At 42.2% G+C, this 25212-nt stretch overlaps 1 protein-coding gene across 5 annotated transcripts in view; it reads right to left on the bottom strand.

Annotated features, from left to right (window-relative positions):
* LOC122720948 (agrin-like) overlaps positions 1-25212 on the bottom strand; it is a 233693-nt gene that overhangs the window by 97767 nt on the left and 110714 nt on the right. For all 5 annotated transcript variants that reach the window (XM_043948084.1, XM_043948083.1, XM_043948082.1 and 2 more), the window contains one exon: positions 5511-5720. In XM_043948084.1, coding sequence (XP_043804019.1) covers positions 5511-5720 — 210 coding nt within the window. The remainder of the gene's footprint in view (positions 1-5510; positions 5721-25212) is intronic.

The following is a 25212-nucleotide window of genomic DNA, read 5'->3' on the forward strand; positions in this document are numbered from 1 at the left end:
TGAAACAACGGAGAGAAAAGCGCGAGAAAGCTCGAGCTTAAGACCACGCGCTTATCATCCATTCCCTCTTTTTCATTCTCTTATCTCTTCGCCTGTTTATCCGTTTTATTCTCGGCCGGAATTTCTCGCGAAATTGTCGCCAATCGTCCGAAGATAGTGGCGACATTGCTGGTAGGAGGGGTGGGAACGTTTCGACGAACGTTTGAAACGAACGAATCGTGGAGGAGGAATAAAAAAAATCGTTGAAACACTCAGTAAACGCTCATATATTATAAATTGTTCGTTGATTTCGTAGATTTCGCTGACAACAGAGACACATCGATACGTTTATTTACAATCTTATCCCCGAACGTCTCCCGCTCTCTGAAGGAAAACGCACGAGAGCGAAATACTTGGTTCGCGTGAAACGGGCAAAAATTGAAAGTATGCAGCTGAGAATAAGAATGAGGGATAACGGGGACCGAGCTTGAATATGTACGTGGCGTAGAGATACTTTAAACAACACGAGGAGCGCGTGAACGAGAAACTCTGGATGGAGAGAAAGAGAGAGAGAGAGAGAGAGAGAGAGAGAGAGAGAGAGAGGGAGAACATCAGAAGGAAAACTCGTCCGGAGAAACCGCTAGGGACACTCGGCTATTTTACACGATGCTGTTACGCCAGTACCGCATTGTTTGCTCGCATAATAATTTACGTGCACATGGGAAAGCTGTTAGAAAGATGCTGGCCGAATGAGAATTCCATGCGCGCTTTCGAAAAAAAGAAGGAAAAGAGAACGATAAAATTTCACGATCTTTCTCTCTCTCTCTCTCTGTTCGTGATCTCTAATTTAAATATCGCTTTAATAATCGCGGTTAGCGAGGAAAAAGGTTTGAAAATTCTCTCCCTCTCTCTCGATAGGATACGATGTAATATAGAAATTTAAAAAGGCTGGCTACTTCAACGGGAGACAGAGGCTGATGTTAAGTATCATTACTATTACGGGTCTTGTTTAATAACACGGAGTATCTTACCGGCTGGGAGAACGAGCTCGCAATGAACCAGAACTACGCCCGATAAGATAAGAAGGAGGAAAGTAGGTGGATAAAAAGAGGGAATAAGGGAAACGGGTGGCGTGATAATACGTGTACCCCAGAGTCTGAATTCGATTTTAGAGAAGAAGTTACGAATCGAGGATACCCTTTTTTTCCCCCCCCCCCCTTTTCCTTCGATATCCTTCGTTTCTTTCTCTCACTCTCTCTCTCTTTCTCTCTCTAGACTTTTTTCCATCGTTGTTCTCTAAACTATCGCTTCATCGATGGCTTCATCCACGAGAGGGAGAAAGAGAGAGAGAGAGAATCAACATTTCGAACTTTTAAATTCCGTATCGTAAAAAGTAAATGTGAAAAATATTAAATTCGATAAATGATAGAAGCTTTATTTTAAAATGAATAATTCTTTATGAATATTTAAATGTGAGATAAAAATAAAAAGATGAAGATATAAATGTTCACGACGTTGTTAAGAAAAAAAGAAAGGATCGTAATAAAAAATAATTTTTTCCATTCGTTCGATAGATGTAATTATTCGAAATTCTGTTCCCCTCCCCCCTCCAAACTTGATTTTAAAGTATTAAAACTAACATTGGAGGGGGGAAAAAAAATGTTCTCTCAAAAATCCACATCGTTAAAAATGTACAATATCGTACCTTGTCCATACCTCGTATTTGTTTCAGATATACACACTTGTTACTCATGCTCTGGAATTTTTAATAGCAATTTTTAATATCTGTTTGATTTATCGGGCGGTGTTTGTGCTTTTCTCGGGTTCTCGATTTCGAAACAAATTTGAACGAACACGTGTATCGATCCGTGAACAAAATATAAATGTTCGAAGCTTTCTCTCTTTCTCTCCGTATCGTATCCAACGTTGCAACGAATAAATTGATAAAAGGACGAGAGGTTCGTGTGGCGAGGCACGGTCGACGAAGTGTTTTCACTTAAACTGGAGCAAAAAGCTTAGAGCTTTCCAACAATTGCGATCTTGCGCGTCATTTCCAGACATTTCAGGATCTCTGGCTTGTCTCTGGGAGTAATTGAAAGCGGAAGAGGACGAAGGGGACGGAGACGCAAGCAGGCCGTAAGTTTGTCGAAAGTCTTCGATAGACTTTGAACGAGCGCCACGGTGGAAATTATGCATCGGAGCTGGTTGCGCATAATATTAAATTTCATGGCACGCGAGCGAAATTAATTCTCGCCGTAAAAGGGTCCAACGATCCATGAAGAATCGAAGAGGGGAGGGGGGGAAATTTTCGAGATAAACGCGTTACGTTCCAATTTCGAATTTTCCGCATTCCCGAAATATTTTCGAGGATGCTTGATGAAAAATTTCTTCCGCCACGTCAAAGATCGTCCGTTTTATCTTTTTCGAATCTTCCTCCCCCACCAATCCTGCTCGATATTATTTCATCATCGAGGGAGAACAGTTTGCCTCGATACTTTGCCTAATAATTGCAACTATAATACCATGGACGATAACGAAGTGTTCCGTAGTTACTTCGTAGTGTATTCGTGAAGTACAAAGGTTGAGTTGTGTAACGAAGAACTTGCGCAACGTAACTAGATTAAACTTGGCTCGGCTGTGAAAACTGGATGGGAAATTTCTGGCTAATAAATTTCCCCCTTTATTCACGTTCTTACCTTAAATGATCCACGCTCGTTCATCAATATATTTCTTTCCATCCCAAAATTATCTCCAATCCCTCCATCCCTCTCGTCAATCTTTCGTTTCGAATGGAACAAACTCCCCCTCTCTACACATACCGTTTCTTCGTTGGTGTACAGTTCTTACGTACCTTAAAAATATCACTCTCAGAAGTTCGATTATTGGAAACATTATTCCGCAAAATTTCAAATCATCATTCCATTTCCCACCCAATTGCAGAAACTCGAAAGAATTCCAAGTAATTTCCACGGACGCGCACGCAACCGGCTCGCGTCCAGCTGTTCCCCTCTCGATCCATCGGTGAATACATTCCACGGATGAGAACAGAGAGCCCCTAAGATTTGCCCCTTTCCCGAGGAGAGGAGGAGAAGGAAGAAAAACCGACACGGTGTCGATACAAGCGCGCGTAGGCTCGCTTTGAATAAAAGATCGTTTTCGAGAATCGGCGCTGGGACGAGCTGGGAGGGCGCGCGAGGTTTCGGGGCAAAAATCGGGTATCGGGCGATGGTTAATTCATGGTGGCAAGATCGTGGACTGGGCGAGGTAAAAAGAGATCCGATAGTGATAAAATACGTTTTTTTCGAGGCGCTCTGTTTTTCCCTTCTCCACCCTGCATCCGCCTTCGAATTTCCTCCCCTCCCCCGATCATTTTCTCTTCTCTACCGTGCACGCATTATATATCCGGTTCGTGGATAAAAATACGCGAAAATTGATCGATCCCGTTCCGGGTGAGCTTTATTTCGGAATTTCAAAGTCTGAATAAATGGACGTCGCAGGGGAGGGGGAAGGTTCGAGGGACGTTTAAACGCTTGGAACAATTAAATGTAAATAACGGTCGTCTCGTAATTGTGTCGCGGGATATATAGCGCTTGTTTTAAGGTTCAAAGAGGATGCATCGATGGCGCGCGCGTCATCTTTTTTATTGACAAAGTTCTCGCAACTTTGTCTACCCTCCCACTTCTCCTCCTCGACTCAAAGATAAGATTAATATTGAATTTGGAAAAATTGTAACGAGTTTTTGAATGTTGCACACGGTGGGGAAAGAGGGAGGGAGAGGTAACTCGAAGGACACGGGAAACTTATTTTCCAGAAGCGAAAACTAGTCCACTACCCCAAACTGAATGTAATTTTTTTTTCAGTGGCTTAACTTTCCTTCTCTTGGGAGGGAGAGAAATTCTAAAACTAATACAAAGTACCTAAGGAAGATCTTATTCGGTGATCTCAGCCGTTCTTTCAACTTTCTTTCCACCCTGACCGGAAATTTTAAAAGTAATACGGTGCAACTCGGAGGATTTTTGTTCCTTCCTTCCTTCTTTTCTTTTCTTCTTCTTCTTTTTTTTTTTTTTTTTAAATGACTCGGCCTATTTTCCCGGGGAGAAGAGAACGACGAAACTGGTTTTGTCTATCGACAAGATTGACGATCGGCGGAATCGTAACGACGGTTTATTATTATTATTATTTTTTTTTTCGTGAAAATCTTGGCGCAATATAATTCAATCGTCGCGTTGAAAAATCGCTCACCGCTCCGACGTCGAAATAAAAATAATAACGCGAGATTAACTTCGAACTCCTCGGCGAGAATAAGCGGAGTTAAAACCAGAAGCGATTTCTTCCGGAATTACTAACAACGGGACAAATGGATACACGTCAATCCTGATTCCAGAAAGCCAGACGTTACCCTCCTCCTCCTCCTCCTCCTCCTTCACCGTCATATCCTCGCCGCGTTTTAGAAGCGTGACACGTGTCGATGCAGCCGGATCCAACGATATCGAGAGGCTGAGTCTCTATTTTTGCGGGTTGACGATATCCAAACCCGAATAATAGGACGTGACGCGGGGAGAGGGCTGCCTCGATATCGGGGCATTATCATTATTGCAGGATATCGCGGAATAAGTTTCCGTTTTGCATCGACAGATCTCCGCGCGGTTGGAAATTTCGCACGAACGCCATTAGGGAATCGAAAACCGCCTCGAATAAACCCGTCGCGGCAAATATATTTGCGAATCCCCCGCCATTTTCCTCTCCGATCCGTATAAGAGATAGAGGAAGAGAGAGAGAGAGGAAAGGAGATAAGAGAGAGGACTTGTTTTAGTTCGAGTTTCTGTCGCCCGCGGGAGGAGAATCGGTCGGATTTCTCTTCGTAATCTTTCACGTCTCCCTTTCGAAACGAGAACTTGTTTGCTATGGTCAATACGTTCGATTTCATAAATATTTGAAGTCGTTCGTTCCTCTATCGCGCGCTGTGAAACTATATGTAGCATCTTTCATTTACGTGGAAAAAGAAACGATTGCGGACACTTTCTCCTCTCGCAATTTTCTTTACGACTTTTTTTTATTAAGCTACATCACGAGTGTTTCCTCGTGTTCTTTTTTTTTTTTCTAAAATAATTGATTGGCCAGTGTTAAAGAAGAGAGCTTACAAATAACTTTTGAAAGCAGGTATTGAGATTCTTAAAAAGCTTAAAGAACAAGGCAGGTTTGTAACGTTTCAAAGATTCCGCTCAAAAAATAGAGATCCTCTATTTTTATAAGTGCAACGATGCGCTGTTCGCGAAGCAATAAACCTATTTTGTTATCGACTCGAGAAAGAATATTTTTACACCCAACGAGAAAGGATGCTTTCTGCACTCGCTTCGACAATGGCGTTATCCGAATAATACTCGTTTGTTATCTCCGTTTATCACGGCGAAACGACGCGATACCGGCCGCCTCCTCACCCCTCGAGAGTCCAACTTTTACCAATATCCTGTCTGTTCATTTGGAAAGTTGAAAGGCGATCGGGAAGCGAAAAGGCGGGATGGTATACTCACCACAAGCGCCCTGATTCTTCACCCGCGTGCTTTTCCTCTCGAGGCAGCTGCTCTTCCGTAGATGGCAATAGTTGGTGTAGGTCACGTTGTCGGAGCCGCAGACAGGCTCGGAAGTCGAAGGACAATCCGTAGGACACTGGCACAAAGGTTTCCCGTTCTCCGACACGACGCACGTCGCGCCCCAAGAACAGTACGTTTTCTCGCAAGGTTCTGAAAAGAAGATGCGATTCGTATCGTTCCATTTTCACTAATACTACGGAATGTACGAAATGCTACGATAGAGAAGAAAATGGTAGGCGAAAATGGAAGGGAAATAAAATTCATAAGATGATGCAGTTTGCAGAATTTGATTAACCGATTAAAGTTTGATAAGTTTGAGTGAAATATCGAACCTCGATAAAATATATAATAGAATCATAAAAATAATGGCAAAAATTCAAATTGTGAGGATAAAGGAATTCGTCCTGTTTCTTGTTACTTTTATTATTTTCTTTTTTTTTTTACCGCGCAATAATCGCTTCAACGATTGAATATAAGGATTAATATAAGTAACGTCGTTCGTAGATATAAGGGATTGATCGAATGACGGGATTGGAATAAATTCTGATGGCACTCTCGTGCTACGTCTAGTCGCGTAGTAAATACGTAAAACAAAGTGGAATGAAATTCTATTTTTCAATCGAATCTCGATCCGTATCACCAGCCTGCTCACCTTTCCACGTCTGATTTGAACCCGATATTTTCGGTATTTTCCTCCGAATATTCGAAACGATTTTCTATAATTATTCACCCCCTCTCCTCCCTCTCTCAGATTTTCGGATTTCTTTTCTCCGAGGCCGCAACAATCGGGGATCGTTCATAATGCAAAATGTATTTGGAAAATATCGAAATATAAAACGTTGCGTTTCTTTGCTCGCAATGTTGTTGCGTTTCGACACAGACGCGCACACTCACGCACGGTTATCGGCAACACGTTCGTAACGGCTATACGTTTCAGGAATTTAAACCGAGCGAAATTTGATTCTCGATCGGATTCTATTTTATTTCATTGAAATACGAATAACCTCCGTTGAATTACGCTTTTTATTATTCAACTTGAAAACATATTAATATTTTATTTCCACTCTTTCGATCAAGAATTTAAGGATTTATAAGAGGTTACAGGGTCAAAATTTTTCACTCGTTCACCGATTCCATTTACTATTTCCTCAGACGAGTAAATTGTACGATGATGGGAGAAGAAACGATTTCAACCTCGAAAATAAGCTGATTTCAATCGTCTTTGTTTACGTTTACCCCGACAAAATTCGACACAATACAAAGCCGATTCACGAGTTGGTCGAGAATTAATTCGATAGACAAGAACTCAACCCCGCAACTCTCGCAACGCAATAAGAGAAAGAGAGAGAGAGAGAGAGAGAGAGAGAGATTCATCCACCTTCAATTTACGCTCCAAACGTAAGCAGTTTTTCGCTTAGTAATCGTTACATCAAAGCAACTACACCTCCGCAATTTCTTTTTCTCATTCCCCTCCTCTCCTTTCCTCCCGTTTCGTAACCATAGATCTCTATGGTATCCGATAAACCCGACCTCTGCCACGCGTTTAACGAGTTCTCGAGAAAGAGGTATTCTCGAGGGGGGAGGTACGACAAACAGAGATACGTTCACAGGGAAGTTCGGGGCGCGAAAGAAACTTGCCAAACTGAATTACTGCAGCGCGAAATTCGCGTCTCGAAGGCTTTTGTCGTTCTTGCGCCGGCCGGGCCGGTGGGGAGGGGAGGGGACAGTCGATAAGAAAACACCAATTAAAGGTACTCGTCTCGGAGAAAATAATTAGCCTCGATCGTGGCGGAGGAGGAAAGGAATTCCCGTTTGTCAACCACGACCACGTCATCGTTTCTCCCTTGGCGACTCTCTCCTCCTCCTCTCGTCGTCGCCCCTTTCGAAGAACGGACGGAAAGACACGAAGAAAGAGCACGAGAGAGAGAAAGAGAGAGAGAGAGAGAAAAGATTCGTAGAAGCGCAATCAATTTTCCAAGAAAGTTGGCCGCAGCCAACAAGGAAGGGAGAGCGGTGGGTAACCTCGACGGATAATCCGAAGCACCGTGGTCATTAATATGGCGGACAAGTTGATCCTCCGTGAAAAAATCGCCCGACTCCAACCTCTCGGGTCAATCGCTCTGCCCTATCCACCACGAGGGAACAGGAAGCTTTCCTTCCTTGTCCCGCTAGGTGACCTTCGAATTCCTCCGAAACGAGGGGTGTGGTCGAAAATGGACGACGTCCCCGGCGAGTCGGGGATAAAGGGCCGTTTTTACCTTTCCAGCGCCATTTCCCTCTTCGCGCGAATCGACGCGCGAACCAGAGCTCGGGATTTTAAGGTTTTCCGCCGTCATCGACGAGATATACCCTCCGGGCTCTCGTTTCAAAAACCGAGTTCTCCAACGTTTCTCCAAACCTGCGCCCTCGGCTTTCTCTTTCTCTCGCCCCGATTTCTTTAATATTTCGGGTGGTAAGAGGGAAGTGGATGAATCTTTCTATTTCTTAGAATCGATGGGGAGGGGGCGGATTGGACGAATCGTGTCGGGGACTTTGATGAAGGGAGTAATTGTGGAAATGTGAGTTTTCTTTTTCTTTCTTTCTTTCTTTTTTTTTTGTCGTGCCCCCTTTGTCGTTCTCGTTTCCGCGAGGAATTCAGGAATCGATGGAAATGTTGTGCAATCCGATGCTTGATTCTATCCACTGTGGTGATTTATCGTGACACGATAAATTTCACAGTCAACTTTCAACATATAATTTTCCATTGTTGCGATTTAATTTATATTTTCGAATTATTATACGTATACACAAATGGTGGATATATAAAACGAAATAACAGGAGTTTCACATAGGATATAACGTACAATTTTTTGTATGTTATGCCGAATGGCGGACAGACATCCGCTGGATGATCAATTATACATTGAAATTTCAATGGATTCAACGATTCCTGTATCCTTCCCCATGAAAATTTTTCATGAAATTCACACGGGATATATTTTACTAGACGGTATGAATATTTATTTTAAATGTTAATGTCCCTTCTGTTTCACTTTTTTTCCCCCCATCCTCGTTTCGTAATTTTTAATTATTTGTTAAAAAGGAAAATCGTCGATTCAGAAATATTTTCACAGAAGATATTACTAAATAAAACCCGTGTATAGCCAATTTCTCTGAAATTTCGTTCAAAAAGCTGGAAAATATTTGATCTGGAAAACAAAACAGAAAAAAAAAAAAAAAAAAAGGAAGAAATTTTTCATCACACAGAAAAATCCAACAGGCAAAATGGACGCAAGTTTAATTGGTTGCTCGCAGTTACTCGATCTAAATGGTCAGTGTAACGAAATTATTCTCGTTTTCTTTTTTTTTTTTTTTTCGATTAGCTCCGCGAACATGTCATCCCCGTAATAAACGCGTTTCACTTTCGTCTGTCGTTCCATCGTCAAAAGAATTCTCTGGAGTGTGAATCGTCAGTTAATCGTTTATGCCAAGCCATTTAATTACTCGTAAAAAAAAAAAGAAAAAAAAAGAAAAAGAAAAACGAGACTAAAAAACCAATTTTGCATTGCAATAATCTTGCAACGAAATTTCCCCTGAAATTCATCGTACGCTTTGTCGTTCGTTTATTCTTATCGCGTATACAAATTACACACGCTTCTTACGATACTTCTTACACGAAATTACCATTAATCATTCTCAGATGGATCGAGCATATACAAAATTCGCGTGTAATTATCATCGATCGAGGAGCCAGTGATTCATTAAACGATCCCTAGAACACCCATAAACTCATTTTTCTTATTCACCGTGACGTCTTGATAGAAGTTCACCGCATTGGAAGGTGATCGTTCGTGTAACTTGCCCCCTTAAAGAGGCGAGGAAAAGGAGGTAATTAGCGTGGATCGGGTTTCGCGGAAATTCATTTTCAGCTTCATGACGCGACGTATTACATCATGGAACGCTAAATATCGCAAAAGATCTATCCTATTCGGGAGGTAGATATTTCGTGAATGGGCTCCTTTCCTACCGTACAGGCTGATGCAATCCATATTTCACGTAGTTTATAACAAGAGAGAAGGATAACAATGCTCTAACGTTGAGTCTAACGTTGAGTCTAACATTAGTCAGCCAGTAGTAAGAGTCAACGCTTCAACGTCCATTCTATATCGAGCCAATTTTGTACGTTACGTTTCGTTCTCCATTAATAAAGATAATTGTGCATTAAAGAGAAAATAGAAAGATAAAAAAAATCATGTACAAAAATAGTTTCATAGTAGTCATCAGCAAGTAGTAAAAGTCGACGCTCTAGCATCCTTTCCATATCGAGCTAACTTTTAAGATACGTTTCGTCCTCAATTAGATAATTGTTAAAGAAAAGATGGTCAAAGAGAAAATAGAAAAATCGAAAAATCATCTTTACAAAGCGAACCTTGGTCTATAATTTTTTTTCGTTTTTTTTAAAATTATACTCATTAATAATCTCGCTACGTGCTTTGAATATTTATTTCGCATTTTCTCTCTATCCCATGAATAATTGAACATAAACAAAAAACAGTATTATAAACACTTCAACAAACGACGAACGAATAAATCGTCATAAATGACGTTCAAAGCTTTCTGCGTACATACCGAACGAAATTTCGCGCGGTATATTAAACGATGTACATCGAAGCGTAATATTCTCATAAAAAGAGTTTACATACGAAGGGAAGGACGCGTCCTCGCACGACATGTTTGATTGGCACAATATTTTTTTTCGTGGCCATTCGAAACTCGCGCCGAATAATGGCCGCGCGCAAAGTAACGCATTGCTCGGTATTTTAATGCGCTCATGAGCTGCGAACATGAAGTTGGACGTGCCGATGAAGTTAATCAATACGAAATACCAAACGTCACCACCTCATCAATTTTTCGCCAGCGGTCGCTTTGATGTCGTCGCGGCCGACGTTTCGTTTCGCGATATCAAGAGGCGGGGTGAATGGAACGAGAGAGAGAGAGAGAAAAAGAGAGAGAGAGAAGGGTGTGCGTGTGTGTAGAGATCGCGTGGACCACCATTCATCCGTGCCACGAGGGCGAGGTGTATCGGCCGATTCAAAAGCAGTTTTCCGTGAAACTTTTGGGGTTGAAAATTCAACCGTCGTACCCCCGCGTTGACTTTCCACTCGAAATGTCGATCATCCCTATTAAAATGACGAATTAATGCGAACGAGGCGAACAGCGCTCATTGTATCAGAGGAACGAGAGAATCGTGGACAGTTTCGCGGATGTAAATTAATGTTTAATTATTAGTTATTAATTATATAATTAATTTTCGACTTTTTGAAATATCGTTGTGATTAAAAATCGTAGGTGAATCGAGGAACGAATTGAAGATCTCGTTCGACGATCGAGCATCTTTCGACAACACGGCCGTTTCATCCATACGGAACGGGCGTCCTCTCGTATATCGCCGTTTACGATCGTTTTAAACTGCCGTTATGTTGGTGGAGCGTCGACAGTGCATAACTGGCCACTCGTATCGCGATAAGGACGTGGTAGATAACGGTGTGTAAGGGTAGTTCCGTGGCGCCCTTACAGCTGAGATTTTACCGGCCGATAACGTGCTAATTTCCTCCAAGGTTGGATATATTTCGTGTACACGCCATTAACGGAGGCGTTTAATTAAATAACATTTTCGCGAGGAATTAATAAGTGGCGGGCTACGTCAAGCGGCGCTAATGACGTAAATAAACGTTCTTGTCAAAATGTTCCGTTTATTGCATCGTCGTTAACAATTCGGACGGACGATTTTATCCGACGATACGGGATCTCTCTCGTTAATTAAACTTTCAATTTTATATAGTCGAATAACTCGAGAGAGAGAGAGAGAGAGAGAGAGAGAGAGAGAGAGGGAATTCGTCGATGGAGGAAAATAATTTCCAAGTCTAATCGCGCTTTTCAAGAAATAATCTCGCGCGATCCGATTATTATATTTGCAAAAGAAACGATTACACGCACGATCGTCACGCTCTCGTGTTTGGAACGATTGATAATGTAATAACAACCATTTACAAACTCGATTCGCGATGCAAGGGATCGAGGGATGCAAATTATATTCGGTTTTCTCGAAAACAAAATATAGTCATCATATGTAAATGAAATTTGGAAATTAATACGGGGCGAACAAGATCGCGCTCGGTGTCACGTGTTTAAACGATGCATCGTGAAATTTCGATTAATCTCCCGCTGACGTCCGCGTATATACACTCGATCTAACGTTACTTGTTTGAATATCACGTTCGAATATCGATTCGGCACGCTCGTATCTTAATAAAATTGTGCAACTTGTTAGAGATCCTACATATATATATATATATATTCTAGATTGAACAATTAAACGGAGTACAATCTGTTTCTTTGTAAACCTAAAATTAAAATTCTTTCGAAGAATTTTTTTATCCTATCCTATAATAATACGAATCGCGTCGAATCTCAATACACCTTGATACATCCTGATTTTTTGCATCGCTTGTTGTCAAGTATCCTTAAAAAAAAAAAAAAAAAANAAAAGGACGAGAAAATACGACGAGGAAAGACGATCGCGTGAAAAGAAGCATCCCCTTCCGGTTGTTCGATTCGCAGCCGTAGCGCGGTCTCTCGCGCGAGTGGCTCGTATTTTCTCGGCCAACCGGATCATCCGTCATGATCCATCTTGCTCGACTATCGACCACCCTCCCCCTTCTCCTCCTTCTCCTCGTTCTGAAATTCTTGGGCGAAAATCCGCGGTTCGTGTACACGCGCGCGCGTGTTCACGAAGAACGATATGGTGGTCATCGTGCCACGGGACGAGAGTCTGGCCACGGGCATTAGCAACCGCTAATCCGGTGGCGCTTGGAATTAACACGCAGAAATTCAGGGTGGGATTATAGAGCAGTGTGAAAGTATAAACCGATGTCAACGCGATTGCATCAACGCGAATAATCAATTTTCAGTCGGTAACGAAACGAGGCGAGCAAGCCTTGTGTTTTAGTTTAATTGATGCGAAATTGCGTTATGAAATTAATTATGGAATAGGGGAGATAAAAATCCTTGCGAACCCGATGCGAGGATAATTGGACGTAATAATAATAATAATAATAATAATAATAATAATAATAATAATAATAATAATAATAGTAATAGTAATAACAACAACAACAACAACAACAACAATAATAATAATAATCGTCGAAATTAAAATTGATTTAAATTAAAAGAAGAGAAAGGAAAGAAGGGTAAGGATTATTTTTAATTCCGTAACACTGGATAAAGTGTTATCTCTGGGAGAATCGCAAGAATCGGCAAACGTAATTTGGAGCCGCGCCGGTCGGATAATCTTGAAACGTCATCGCCAACCCGGGACGAAACTCCGGGGCTTCTTTGGGCGCAAGAAGCGGCGCGGCGGTCCAGGAAATCCAATAACACCGGCATTCCACCACGGTTCATTAACCGGAACAATTATTATCCGATTGTTGAAAGGGCAAACTCGATCCTGGGGCGCGGATTTCCCAGGCTGCGCGAGCAAGCGTAATTATTCCGCGTGCCACTTGATTAGTCCCTAGTCTAGGCAACGAACTTGGCATCCCCGTGCATACGGCCCCCGTGCATACAACACTCGCCCCTGTTTTCAACTTTTCAACTTGAGCCGCGAATCACCTCGAGAATACAAAATTATTCGAATAAACTTGGCTAATTACAAGATTCGCCCCTGTTTTTCCTGTCTTGCCCGGGTGGATTTGGATTAGCATCGTCCGAGGCAAGTTAATTAGATAACAGCAAAAGAACCGGATGCTTGGGGGATAATTTTCTAAAATTGGATGGATCGATGGAACAAAGAAATATATAGATAGAAGTATAGCAATTTACAAGAATTTGACAAGTAAGTAAATTTCGTTTGAATTGAACATGACACGAATATTTTAAGATGGACGAAGTTTTAATTGATGAAAGATAAATGTAGTTTTCTTAAATAAATTAAAGGGAATTGTTTCGCCGATAATGGATAGATAATTGACAAATAATTATAAGTATCCGATAAGATGGAAATAAAGAAAGAATTATTTCGCCCTCGTTATTCGTTTCTTTTTTTTCATTTACACTAATTAAATAAATATATAACGAATAATTGAAATTGCAGTTCTAATCGATATTCGATTTGGCACGGCATTTTTCGTGCTGAATTAGTAAATAAATTAACAAAAATCCGATAGGAAATTAATTCTAGAAAGTTAATTCTAGATTCTCGCGTAAATAGCGTGAGGTAATTTCATCTGATTAAACACGTGTCACATGCAAATACTCGGAATCCACGATTAATAGGTCAAATTACAAATTAATCATTCTCTAAAGAAACAATAAAGCAATGGGAAAGTAACGAGAAAAAATTTAATTGAATCGCATTTTTTTTTTTTTTTTTTCCCCTCCCTAGTCAATTCCCTAGTTGTTGTTGTTCGACCTTCCTCTCAATGTTCGAGTATACACGAGAATCATAAAGTGTATAATTCTGTTGGAACGATTAGATATGCTAAAATATATTTTTTTGCGTCGAACGAAAGAGAAATCTTGAGCTACAATTATGATTTTCACATTTTGTTCCGCGTGTGCCATTACCAGCCGTTCCCAGCCGCGAGATCTCGATACGAAATTACACGGTTTCGCGTGGTGAAACGCGATTATTAAAAGATCGAACGGCTCGATCCGCCTCGAATTTTTAATACGATCGAATTAACGCATCGTCGCCAGCTTCAAGAATGTTATTAAACTTATCAACCCACCCCCGTGTGGCCTGGTGTTAAAAATTCCAGTCTCCAACGGTAATTAGCATTAAATATTTCAAAGTGTTCTCGCATCCTTAATTACGACGAGCGCTGGCCTGATACTTGGGTAACGACTCGCAACTTGCTCGTTTAAATGGATTTTAACTGGAGTTTAAATTTGGATGGGAAAATTTACGTACAACGCGTTGGTCTCGTTGTTTCGTCGCTTCTTGCATCGAGTAAAAAAAAATCCAAAGAGAAACTATCCAAAAAACGAAAGAAAAGAAAAATCGGAATAAAAGATAAACGAAGTTCGAACGCAGCAAACTTTACATCTCTTCCTTTCATCGAGCACGGTACAACGCTTGAAACGTCCCTCCCCGTAGAGACTCCGTCAAGGGAAACCTCCTCCCTCCCTCCCTAGCTAATTATCTCTCTGATCTGATTCCTCTCATCATCCGCACGTTTCCATCGCCCTTCCACCTCACGGATCCTCCTCGGTTCCTTTCGAATCTTCGTCCATTTCTTCTCCTCCACCCGAGGGAGTTCGATCCCTTTGATCAACTATCAATCGGCGAGATGATCCCTCGACTCGAGAATCGAGAATCGAGACGTCCCCTTTCTCTTTCGAATCGATCGAATCATTTGTTCAATCGATCTCTCGTTCCACGACCTATTATTGTTATCCATTGTTATCCATTATCGAGTGGATATCATTTTTTTTCCCTCCTCCTCTAAACGATTCGATTCAAATATGGGTGGAGGAGAGGCTCGTCTAATTATATAGAATCAATTCGATACACGAGCTTGGTCCATTCCATCCTCGTGCATCTGTATCGATCATACCATCGATGCTCGTTTTAACCGAGCTCGAATTAGAACCTTAGCCTACATTTCGTCTAAATGTCATCCTGAAACGTTTCTCTTGACCAGTTGCAGAATTCGGTCCGAATCCGGTGCCCGTGGATCGTCTTATTTTAAGACAGGACGTTCGACTTCCCCGGAATGTCTCTGGGCAGCCGGATCTGTCCAGGCTTCGAATTCCAATTTCAGATAGAGGGCAAATGGATCGAGGAAGGGGGAGGGATTAAATCGAATCGTGATAATTCTGGCTGGAAATCGCGAGAAGGAGCGCATGCCTTTGTTTCCCATTTCCAACGCGATACCTCGACATGGAAAAGTATCGGCGCTTCTTCGACGATCGACTGCAACTTCCATTTACTTATTTACGGATCTTGGTACTCTGCCTTTCCAAGAACACTTTCGATCGACGAGCAAAGCAAACTGATGGATTCTCGGTAATTACTCGGGCGGAAAGAAACGTTTTTTCGAAGAAAATACGCAAGCTTGCCGCCTAATTACACCAGCAATCCACGAATCGGTTATGACAGTCTAAAGGAGAGTTTAAAGAGAAATATCGTGAAACGAAGAAAGGCCGAGAGGAAGAGTCTCGCGACAATTTCCTTCTTCGCATTTCACACGACATTAATCCTTCGTTCAAGTGGTATAAAAAAAAGTTTCTTTCCCCTTCTGCTGCTTAATGGACCATAAAAAAAAAAAATGATAAAGAAAGTTCGAGCTTGGACAGCGATGCTCCAAGTTTAATCGTTTTTTAAAGAATTTCTCTTTAAGAGGTGGCGCCCCTCGTGAAATTATTCTCGGAGAGAAGAGATGTGTCCATAAGTCGATCTTCGAACTCAAATAATTCACACTCGATGGAAAATATCTGTATAAAAATCGATATTTTAACGGAAAGAGAAAATTTATGCAAGAGTCGTTAAGGAATTCTTTTTTTTTTTCGAACTAACGATGAGATCGAGAGCTTTGAGCTTCCTGTACTTGAATTACAGGATAAATTTAGGTCGATAAGTATCATCACTGGTAATGGTCATCGATAGGTAGCGGAGTGTCGAGATTACGTTTAGGCAATATATACCGAGGGGATCAATGTTGGGTTATCTCGTGATACCATAAATGAAGTTATGATCCTCTTATTGAGTATAAATACAAGGATAATTGGCCCAAATCGAAATGGATACGTACGATGGTGATTCTATTGGCTCCCTCTCCTCGAAGATTCTACTTTCAAGTAGAAAACTCAACGGCTAGAGAAACAGACCGCCTTCGAAGGCCACGTCAAATATTTACAGCGCGATCTGCACTTTCCTAATTCTTTCTTTCTTTGCAAAATATCTCGTGCTAAAACAAGATTCACGTAAAATTGTCTGAAAACATGTTTGATCTTCGAGTTTATTCGTTAATTTCATTTCGCTCTGTTGTTTAATATTTAGATTTGCTCGAGATCTTTGCACAAGCGAACAATAGTTGGAAAAGTTACGAATTACGTTTGAGGTTAAGTTCGGCAAACGCAACTCGAATTTCACAGCGATATATTTGTATATATACATATATATATATAGTTAATTATCATGGACGGTTCTATTTACGCTAATTACTTTAGAAGCAGAGAGCTGGAACAGTGATCGATGCGAATTGTCTCGTAATTAGTTTACGTTTACGTATTTACAGGATGGTGATACAATACTTTCGCGGTCCAGCCTTTTGCGCCCATTGTTCGAGAGAACGAAATTCGAACGCGCGGGGATGATAATAACGTCAGAAATAATTCTGCAATATCTGGAAAACGTGACGACACGGACGGTGATAAAATTCGGCGATCCCATGTTTATATATCCATCAACGTTTATAGATTCGAATCACCCGACCCGTCATATCAATGGCAAATATTCTATAAGTAGAAAATGCTTGATGGGAAAAAAATATGAAATTTAAAAGGTTTCAAAAATTTCAAGAAAAGAATAGCGTGAAAAAAAAAAATGTATTGTATAACGCTTTTGCGTGATTTTCTGACGCGTTGTAAATCATTCGAAAACGAATTTTTAAACGATTATAATGCATATATCGCGCGATATATCCTCAAGGGAAATTTTTGATTATATTCGTTATAAAAAAAAAATAAATAATCAAATATTCCACATCCATAAGTTCATTTTCATTTCACAGTCATGTAATAATATTAAATCTCTGTTTACAGGAATTCTCGATCCGAAATGAAATTCGACCGAAATCGGGAATACTTGCGTCGTTCCATTCTTCGAAACAACTTTTATCTTTTCTCACGGAAAACACGGTTCGCGTACACGCGTGGCATTCGCGTGTCTCTATGCGTCTCGACACACTTCGGATAAACAACCGTTCGAAAACTCGGTACGCCGGTGGTGTACGCGAACGATGGATCCGAAAGTTGGCGCGGATCGAGTTCGCGGAGAAGAAAATAACCAAGCGAAAGGAGTAACCTACATATTTGCGGAAAGAAGAAAGGCCGGATGTGGTACGGTTCACCGCGATGCTCGCGAGGCATCTTCCACTTTATGCGGGTACACGGGCCCGAAAGGGAGGAAGAATTCCGATAGCACGCTACTTTCAAAGCGGTTTATAAAGCTGTACAAACACAGAGAGGGAGAGAAGGAGGAGAGGAGAGGAGGAGAGGAGGGGAAGGAGGCGAATAGAAAGAGGCCGAATGCATCGTGCATACGTACGAATACGCGCGGCTTGCACGATCCGCGGGCTTTAATTTATATATCGCGAGAAACGAGCATTGCGTGCTCGTAAAATCAATAAGAGAAGCGAAGTTGACCAGTTCTTTTTTTCTTCTTCTTTTTTTTTTTTCAAATTCAACGCTAAGAGTTTAATTCGAAGAAATAAGATCAATGGCCTGGTGACCTTCTTGANAAAAAAAAAAAAAAAAAAAAAAAAAAAGAAAGAAACTCTGATACTGTCGAGGAAACAGATATCGAGAGTATAAAATCGTAATTCGAAATGGTTTACCGCCAGTTGTTTCAACTTCGCGACGTTAGACTCTGCGAGCACGTCTAATCGCTAATGCATTTTAAATGAGACTTTCCACGTCGGATCGATATTTATTCTCGGCCACCATATCGAAACCCAATAGTACACTGTTCTCGCGAACAGAACAACTTGTTAATTCGCGATCGTCATCGTGAAAAAAAACTCGAAGTCAAAAAACCGAAGAAAAAAAAAAAAAGAAAGAAATCGAAGTTCGAACACAACTTACACCCCTAACCTCGAACCATGTACCTCGTAAAACGCCAACGGTGCCGTATTATACCTATCCTGTTTGAGGATCGATGATGGCGGTCGCCAGTAAACGTCGCCTGCCACTCGAAAATGTCCGAAGTTATCGATCGAGGAGGGTAACGATGAAAATCGCGATACCAGACTCAAGCATCCACGGACCAACCGTTCGGCCATCGAGCTCCCCCTCCCCTTCACCCCCTTTGGAAAGGAAGGTTAGGTCGGGCCGCAGACCGAGGTTAGGTCAGGTTAGAGCGCAGGTCGATCCGCGTACGGCAGCCTGCGTTTTACGATGGCGGCGCGACAGCGGTTACTGGCCACGGGTTAGCGGAATGAGGAGGAGGACAGGGAGGGGGAGGGGAGGTTGGACGAGGAGGGTGAGGGACGAAGGTGGGACTGGTCGAACCGCAACCTCACTCTCCGCAATTACGATGCTAATTCCGCGTACACACACACACACACACACATACACGCATACGCACGCACGCCTCTCCTACGGTTAATCGTCGAGCGATTTTCTTTGTCCTTAAGCCACCGGCCATCGCGGGGTCCGCGCGATTATCGCGTGCCGTGGAACGCGTACACACGCAACCCGTAAAATTCCGCGACAAGTGCCCCTAACGAGCGTAAAACTCACCCTCCCCCCTTCTGTCTCTCTCTCTCTCTCTCTCTCTTTCTCTCCTGGCGGCATAGCGATACGGTCTGCGATGTGGCGGTAACGATGGTGTAAGGGGAGGAGTCCCTTTGCGTGGTCACAAGAGAACGGACGATGGTTAGCGGTTTAGCCGAGTGCGGTTCTCCGAAAGTAGTTTCGCCTATGATAAATTCGGTGATCGTAGATATTTGGGAAATTCGTGGGTATTTTACGTGGTTAGCACGTATCTTTATTGCCGGTTGGCCAGGTTGACCGGGTCGGTTGAGCAGCGTTTCAGATTTACACCTTTCCCTCTTATCCATGTTGTCGGACCTTTGTCGTTTTCGATATTATTTTATTACGCTTCGTATATACTTTTACGTATGGCGAAAAGTTAAGTATAAGTAATTGGCGATTAATTTTTCACCTCGTGAGAAACTCTGTTGTAAATATAAATCTCTGTTGTTTTATAATACGCTGGGTATAATACTGTGGAACAACGAGAGTTGTAAGAACGAGGTAACAACGAGGGATTACCATTACAACGGGAAGTTTGCGCTCTTATTCGTCTTACTTTTCCCAGCGTTATACCCAGTAATACTTCTTAGCGAATCTTATTACGGTTTAAGAAAGAATCGTATTTCAAAAACGATACGCGTGGCAATTAGTGAAACCAAAAATTACAAAAAATATATTACCCAAAAAATGAGATCAAAAATCCTTTTTCTTAAAATTCCATTGTCTCAAAATTCGTTGCACCCGTTTAACCGGACCCGTTTAAAGCCTGTGAACGAAACAACGAGCGAGATAAAATTAAACGACCCGAGGGCTACTCCCTCTTTATTTCGCGCCAACATTACCGTAACTGTCGCTAAAAAGCTTCGTCCCTTTCTTTCGCCTACACCAAATGCTCGCTATTAATATTTCGTTACAACAATGAGACCTGACGTCTCGAGTTACGCAACGTTGCAATCCGTCCACGACTCATATCACATTCCTTTTTAGGGACGCGCAAGGGGCCGCGTGTCACGTTGCATTACGCAACAACAACGCGTACAAACATTCGAATCACATCTCTCTATCTTTCGTTCTCCCTCTTTCTATCCATCTATAACTCTCTCTCTCTCTCTCTCTCTCTCTCTCTTTCCAAGCGTGAGCAGCGAAAAGTATACGATCATCGATGCGCGACTTCGACGCCCCGCTGTTCTAACAGAGACACCAAAACCCCTGATTAATTAGTCAGAGGGGGAGGGAGCAGGAAGCCAGGGTGTAACCCATCCAACGATTACGTAACGGCTGACAGGGAAACGGATATAGTAATTACACCGGCGTGGAATATTCAATTGGATATCTAACTCGCTAATAATCGACACGGTGGTATTACAACGGAGTTGTAAGTGGAATATCGATGGCCTAGTACTAATTTCGCGCGGTAAGATCTTGGAGACGGTTCGTGGAAAATTAACGCTTCGATCGCCTCCATCCGGCCCACGAGGTTCACTTATTCATTTATAGGTGACGGATATATCTTCGATATCGTGTACAAAGATACACGAATAAAAAAAAAAGAAGGAGAGAGGACTCTCGATCCCATTCGTCGGCTATTTCGAGACGCGTGCTCATCGATTCGTATAAATAAGGAACGCGGTTACACAGCTATTTGGGGAGCTACTCGTCCTACGAGCAAGCACGAATCGACGACGATCCCAAAGAACAGGAGAAGGAGAAATTATCGAGATGAATTCGTAAAGATTTAACATCCCCTAATATTATCAATCCTCGAGCTTCGAGGAAGAGAGAAACGCTCGCGCAAGGTGTTAACCTCAAAGAGGGGAGGAGGCGAGTTACGACACTCGAGACCACGAGATCGACGACACCTGATATTGACGATGATCGTCGCGTGGCGGTGGTAAGTTTGTTGTCACATCGTGGCTATCGGATCTCTTGCGATCGCAGGGTTATCGATCAGCCGTCCCCGCTGTAAGATTGTCGTTAACGCATCGCCAGGTCCGATCTCGAGGACGTTCGCCATTGATTCCCATTGATCCATTCCGATAATTGGTACACATCTCTGAAACTGTCGCTCGACTTAAGGGAACGGTTATCGATTCGGCTCGAGTTTCGCGTTCCGCCCCTGGGGGAATTGATCGCAAATTCGAAGTTGATGGAGCGGCGGACTCGATGACTGCGCGATATCTATATCAGATAACTCGCGAACGAGATCCCTCGAATATCCTGCAATTGATGGCGCCTATCCTCGAAAAACCGCGATACAGCCGATAGAGGCAGCGATATGATCCTATTATCGTAGGTATCGTGTCTCGTGACACTCGGCTCGATGGTATCAGCTTTCAAGACCTCAGGGTCGGCTTGCACGCGGCCCTCGTGGTCGTCGGGTTATCGGGTTCCGGGATATGGGTCCGGCAGGTGGTCGCTACCACGTCTCATCGCGCCACGTTCATCAATATTTCCTTATTAGTTAGAAATTATCGAGAGTTGGAGATTCGCGCGCGTCACGCACGTGTTGCGCTTTTTATATTCGCCACGCGGCCTCCCCGATTTATTCCCTTATTTTACGCATCGCCACTCTCTCTCTCTCTCTCTCTTTGTCTGGAAAATTCGTTATCGGCTGTAAAATATACCACGACGCGTTGCATAGAGGATATTTAATCGCTTTAATATTACAGCAATAACGAATTTTTGCGAATAATCTGATATATAGATTGTGGTAAGAAAATTAGAATTGGCGAGATCTAAGGTTAAAAGCATGAAAATTCGAGTATATCTGGCAGACGATGCGACGATATTCGAGATATCGAGGCCTTGCATCTAGGATTCAAGGGGTGCATCGACGGAAGCACGGAATTGAGAGTTCCAACCACTCGACCAAATCCAACTCCTCTCCCGCATCTCGCTCCGGAATCCCTGTTCACGCGCCTCCTATAAAGGATGCGCACAGGAACAGAAGGAACCTGAGGGGAGGCGGAGGCTCGGCCACTTGCGGAATACCGTCAGGAGGCAGACAGCTATCCACTAATCAGACTGTTTCCACTTAATTTGCCGGGGTAATTAACCGTCTCATTCACCTCCGCCGACCCTAAACCCGTTGCGCTCGATCTAAACCTGGCCACTCTATTATGCAAGGGGGAGGGCCTATTGTGTCCGCCTTTGAGGAACCCCGACCCGGGGAAACGTACGATTTCCATCGCAGCCGCCACCCTTGTTTCGAGCTGCTCGAAAGTCATCGTCGATTCACAGGGGGTACGAAACTTTTCACGCGACCCTCCTCCCATCTGCGCCCCCACTCAGGCCAATTTTATGGCGTCTGAAATTCGATTCGTGGAATAATTTTCTCGCGAGATTTTTTTCTTTTTTTTTTTTTTTTTTTTTTTGATTGTCGGAAAATCAGGTGGTTAGAGAGAAGTCGTGAAACGAATTTTCGACCGGATGTTTTAATGAACGCAAATGTGTCGGTAGGATGGTGAGACGGTAGAGAAAAGAAAGAAGAATGGAAAATAAAATGCGTAATTGTAGCGTAAGTTAGTGGGGATGTAAGAAAGGAGGAAAACGTATAATGGAATTGCACGCATTAAAATTTTCTACGCGCACGCTTTAGAAACTCGATGAAGAATTCAATGTAGATTTGGCATCTACTCCTTTGTCCCACTTTGTACATTGTGCGAAACGAAGCTGCACGGTGCATTTGATCGATTTTTCGACAAAGTGAACGAAACGTTTCGTCGTCAAACAGAATCTGTTCCGGGGGGAAAAGTAGGAATTTCGACGGAACGTAGAATAAATTCTATCTTTTTTTCTTTTTCTGAATCATATATCCACGTTTCGCAACTACTTTGTGTAACGACGCGGATTAGTTTTTCGTCTCGCGACTAAACTCTGTTTTGTGTCTGCGACGATCACCGCGGAAATTTTAACAAAATAACTAGTAACTCGTGTGCGCTCCGAAATTCCAATTCCGGATCAAGAGAGGAGATCTCATTCGCGTTTCCATTTCTCTGTTCCGACGTATCGTACGTCGACGGTTTAATAATTGATTTTGACAACATTTTCGTCCGCCAATTTCCTCCCTATTTCTAAAATTGATAGAATTTTTATGTATAATTTACGTTCTCATTGTCTTCGCTCCATTAGTTGATTTTAAACATGAATGAATGGAAATGAAATAGAAACTCTTTTACCATTATAATATTAATAAGTGCGATTATTTATTTAAATTTATACTTTTAGGAGAAAAGAGGGAGGGAGGGAGAAAGAAATAAAACTATGCTTCACCGACTAAATAATATAACAGATAGATTTCACTTCGTATATTTTTGTAACTCGAAATTTAAATGCATAAACATCCCGAGTTCCGTTAATAAGCTTTTCCTGGATTTTTATAAGTGTTATCGAAAATTAATTCGCGGAAGAAAATATCGCTTTCCTCTCCTTCCCATTCCTGTTTCCATCTCGCGAGGCGGAAGCATCGTTAATATTTTGAATATTTGCACGTGAAAAATTACATAAATTAAAGCGGAGAGATTTCGTGGAACAATGATTAAAATCGTTCGGGACGAAAATAAAATTCCAAAGTAACGAGCTCGCCTCGGAACGAAGCGACGTCACTCGCGTGTAAAAAAAAAAAACCTCGTTCCAACGTTCCGTTATCCGTGCTTTCACACGGCATAATGAAGTGGCTCGTCAAATACTGCGAAATAATTACTGCCGCGCCTCGAAAATGGGACAACGATGGTCTGTCGATCGAATTTTTATCTCGATCTTTTTTTTGATACGTCGAGCTTTTTCTTTTCGAGAGCGCTCGAAACCGCGTCCAATAAAAAAAAAAAACCTAATAAATGGTCGTTGCGGCCGTCCTCCCCCCAATGATGAAAATTCTCTCTTTTTACTTTGGCGGCTAATGCTTACGTGACTTCGAACTACCAGTCATCCTTAGACGGTTGCTCATTCTCGCACGATCACTCTTCTCCCGCACTCGTATGCAGACTGAGTCCCCGTCATAAATTCTCCAAGATACACGCGTTTCCGAGCGAGCATCGAACGTTACACATGCCATCGTTAACGATTGTAAATTACCTTTCGTGGAACGAAAGAATCGACGAAGAAGAAACCTTTAGAAAAACCTTTGAATTGTTCGAATTCCTCGGGACAATTTCAGTTCGGATGGATCGTTAATATCGGTGGAATATCGGTAGAGATAACTTGGATCGAGATATATAAACGACGCGGACTAACCAAGTTGTTGAACTGGAACCTGAGTGCAAACTATCTGTGTGTTCGTGGTTCGTGTATCTGGTTATATCATTGGTTTATTAGGAATTCTGGGACTGGGAGTTTCACGAATATCCCAAGTTGCGCGTAGTCCCCCATAGTTTTTCACGGTTTGGTGAGTTTTGAAAATTACTATGGTCACGAGAACTCGAAAGGTGAGCCGAAGTTACGAAGTTCTCGATCTAAGATGTTGCGGGATCTGTCGAGAAGCGTCTAGAATATCGAACCATTCGATCGATGGAATACACTTTTTCATCTTTTTCAAACGACCGATATGTAGATTGCGAACGTAGATATTGAATATTGAAACTTTGACATTGTATCGAAAAGTTGAACTTAACTTTTCGGATCCTAAGGAATTTTTCTCTCGTCGGATCTTTCGTCGTCCAACTAAGATTAACAAAGTTGATACCTCCTACGAGGTTATTTTTAGAAATATTCATCGAATAATGTCAGTTATAGCTCATTATCAACACCAGACGCCCAGAGTTTAGGAATCGCTTTATGGAGGGTCTGCATTTCTGAGAGCATTTCGCGAACACCTGGGTCCTCCTGGCATCCTCAAATTTAGTGGCGATAGACGTGTCGTAAATCCACAAGCAACCCTTTCTCCTGGGTGCGATCCCTTCGTTCATCATCTCCGTCGCTACCTCGCTCGATCCCCGACTTATCGAGAAAAAGATCAGTGAGGTACAAAGTAAATCGCGTTTTCCCGTGGATTAAAGAAATCGTAGAAAAAGAACGCTACAACCATTACAGGCGAGGTTACCTTACAAGCGATGCAGTATCATCGTTAAAGGGTACACGTTCGATAAAATCTCTCGAAGCAAATTCGAGGCGAAGTACCATCCTC

This window comes from Apis laboriosa, unplaced genomic scaffold (genome assembly GCF_014066325.1).
Source record: "Apis laboriosa isolate Shangri-la unplaced genomic scaffold, ASM1406632v1 scaffold13_cov153, whole genome shotgun sequence".
Classification (NCBI taxonomy): Eukaryota; Metazoa; Arthropoda; class Insecta; order Hymenoptera; family Apidae; genus Apis; species Apis laboriosa.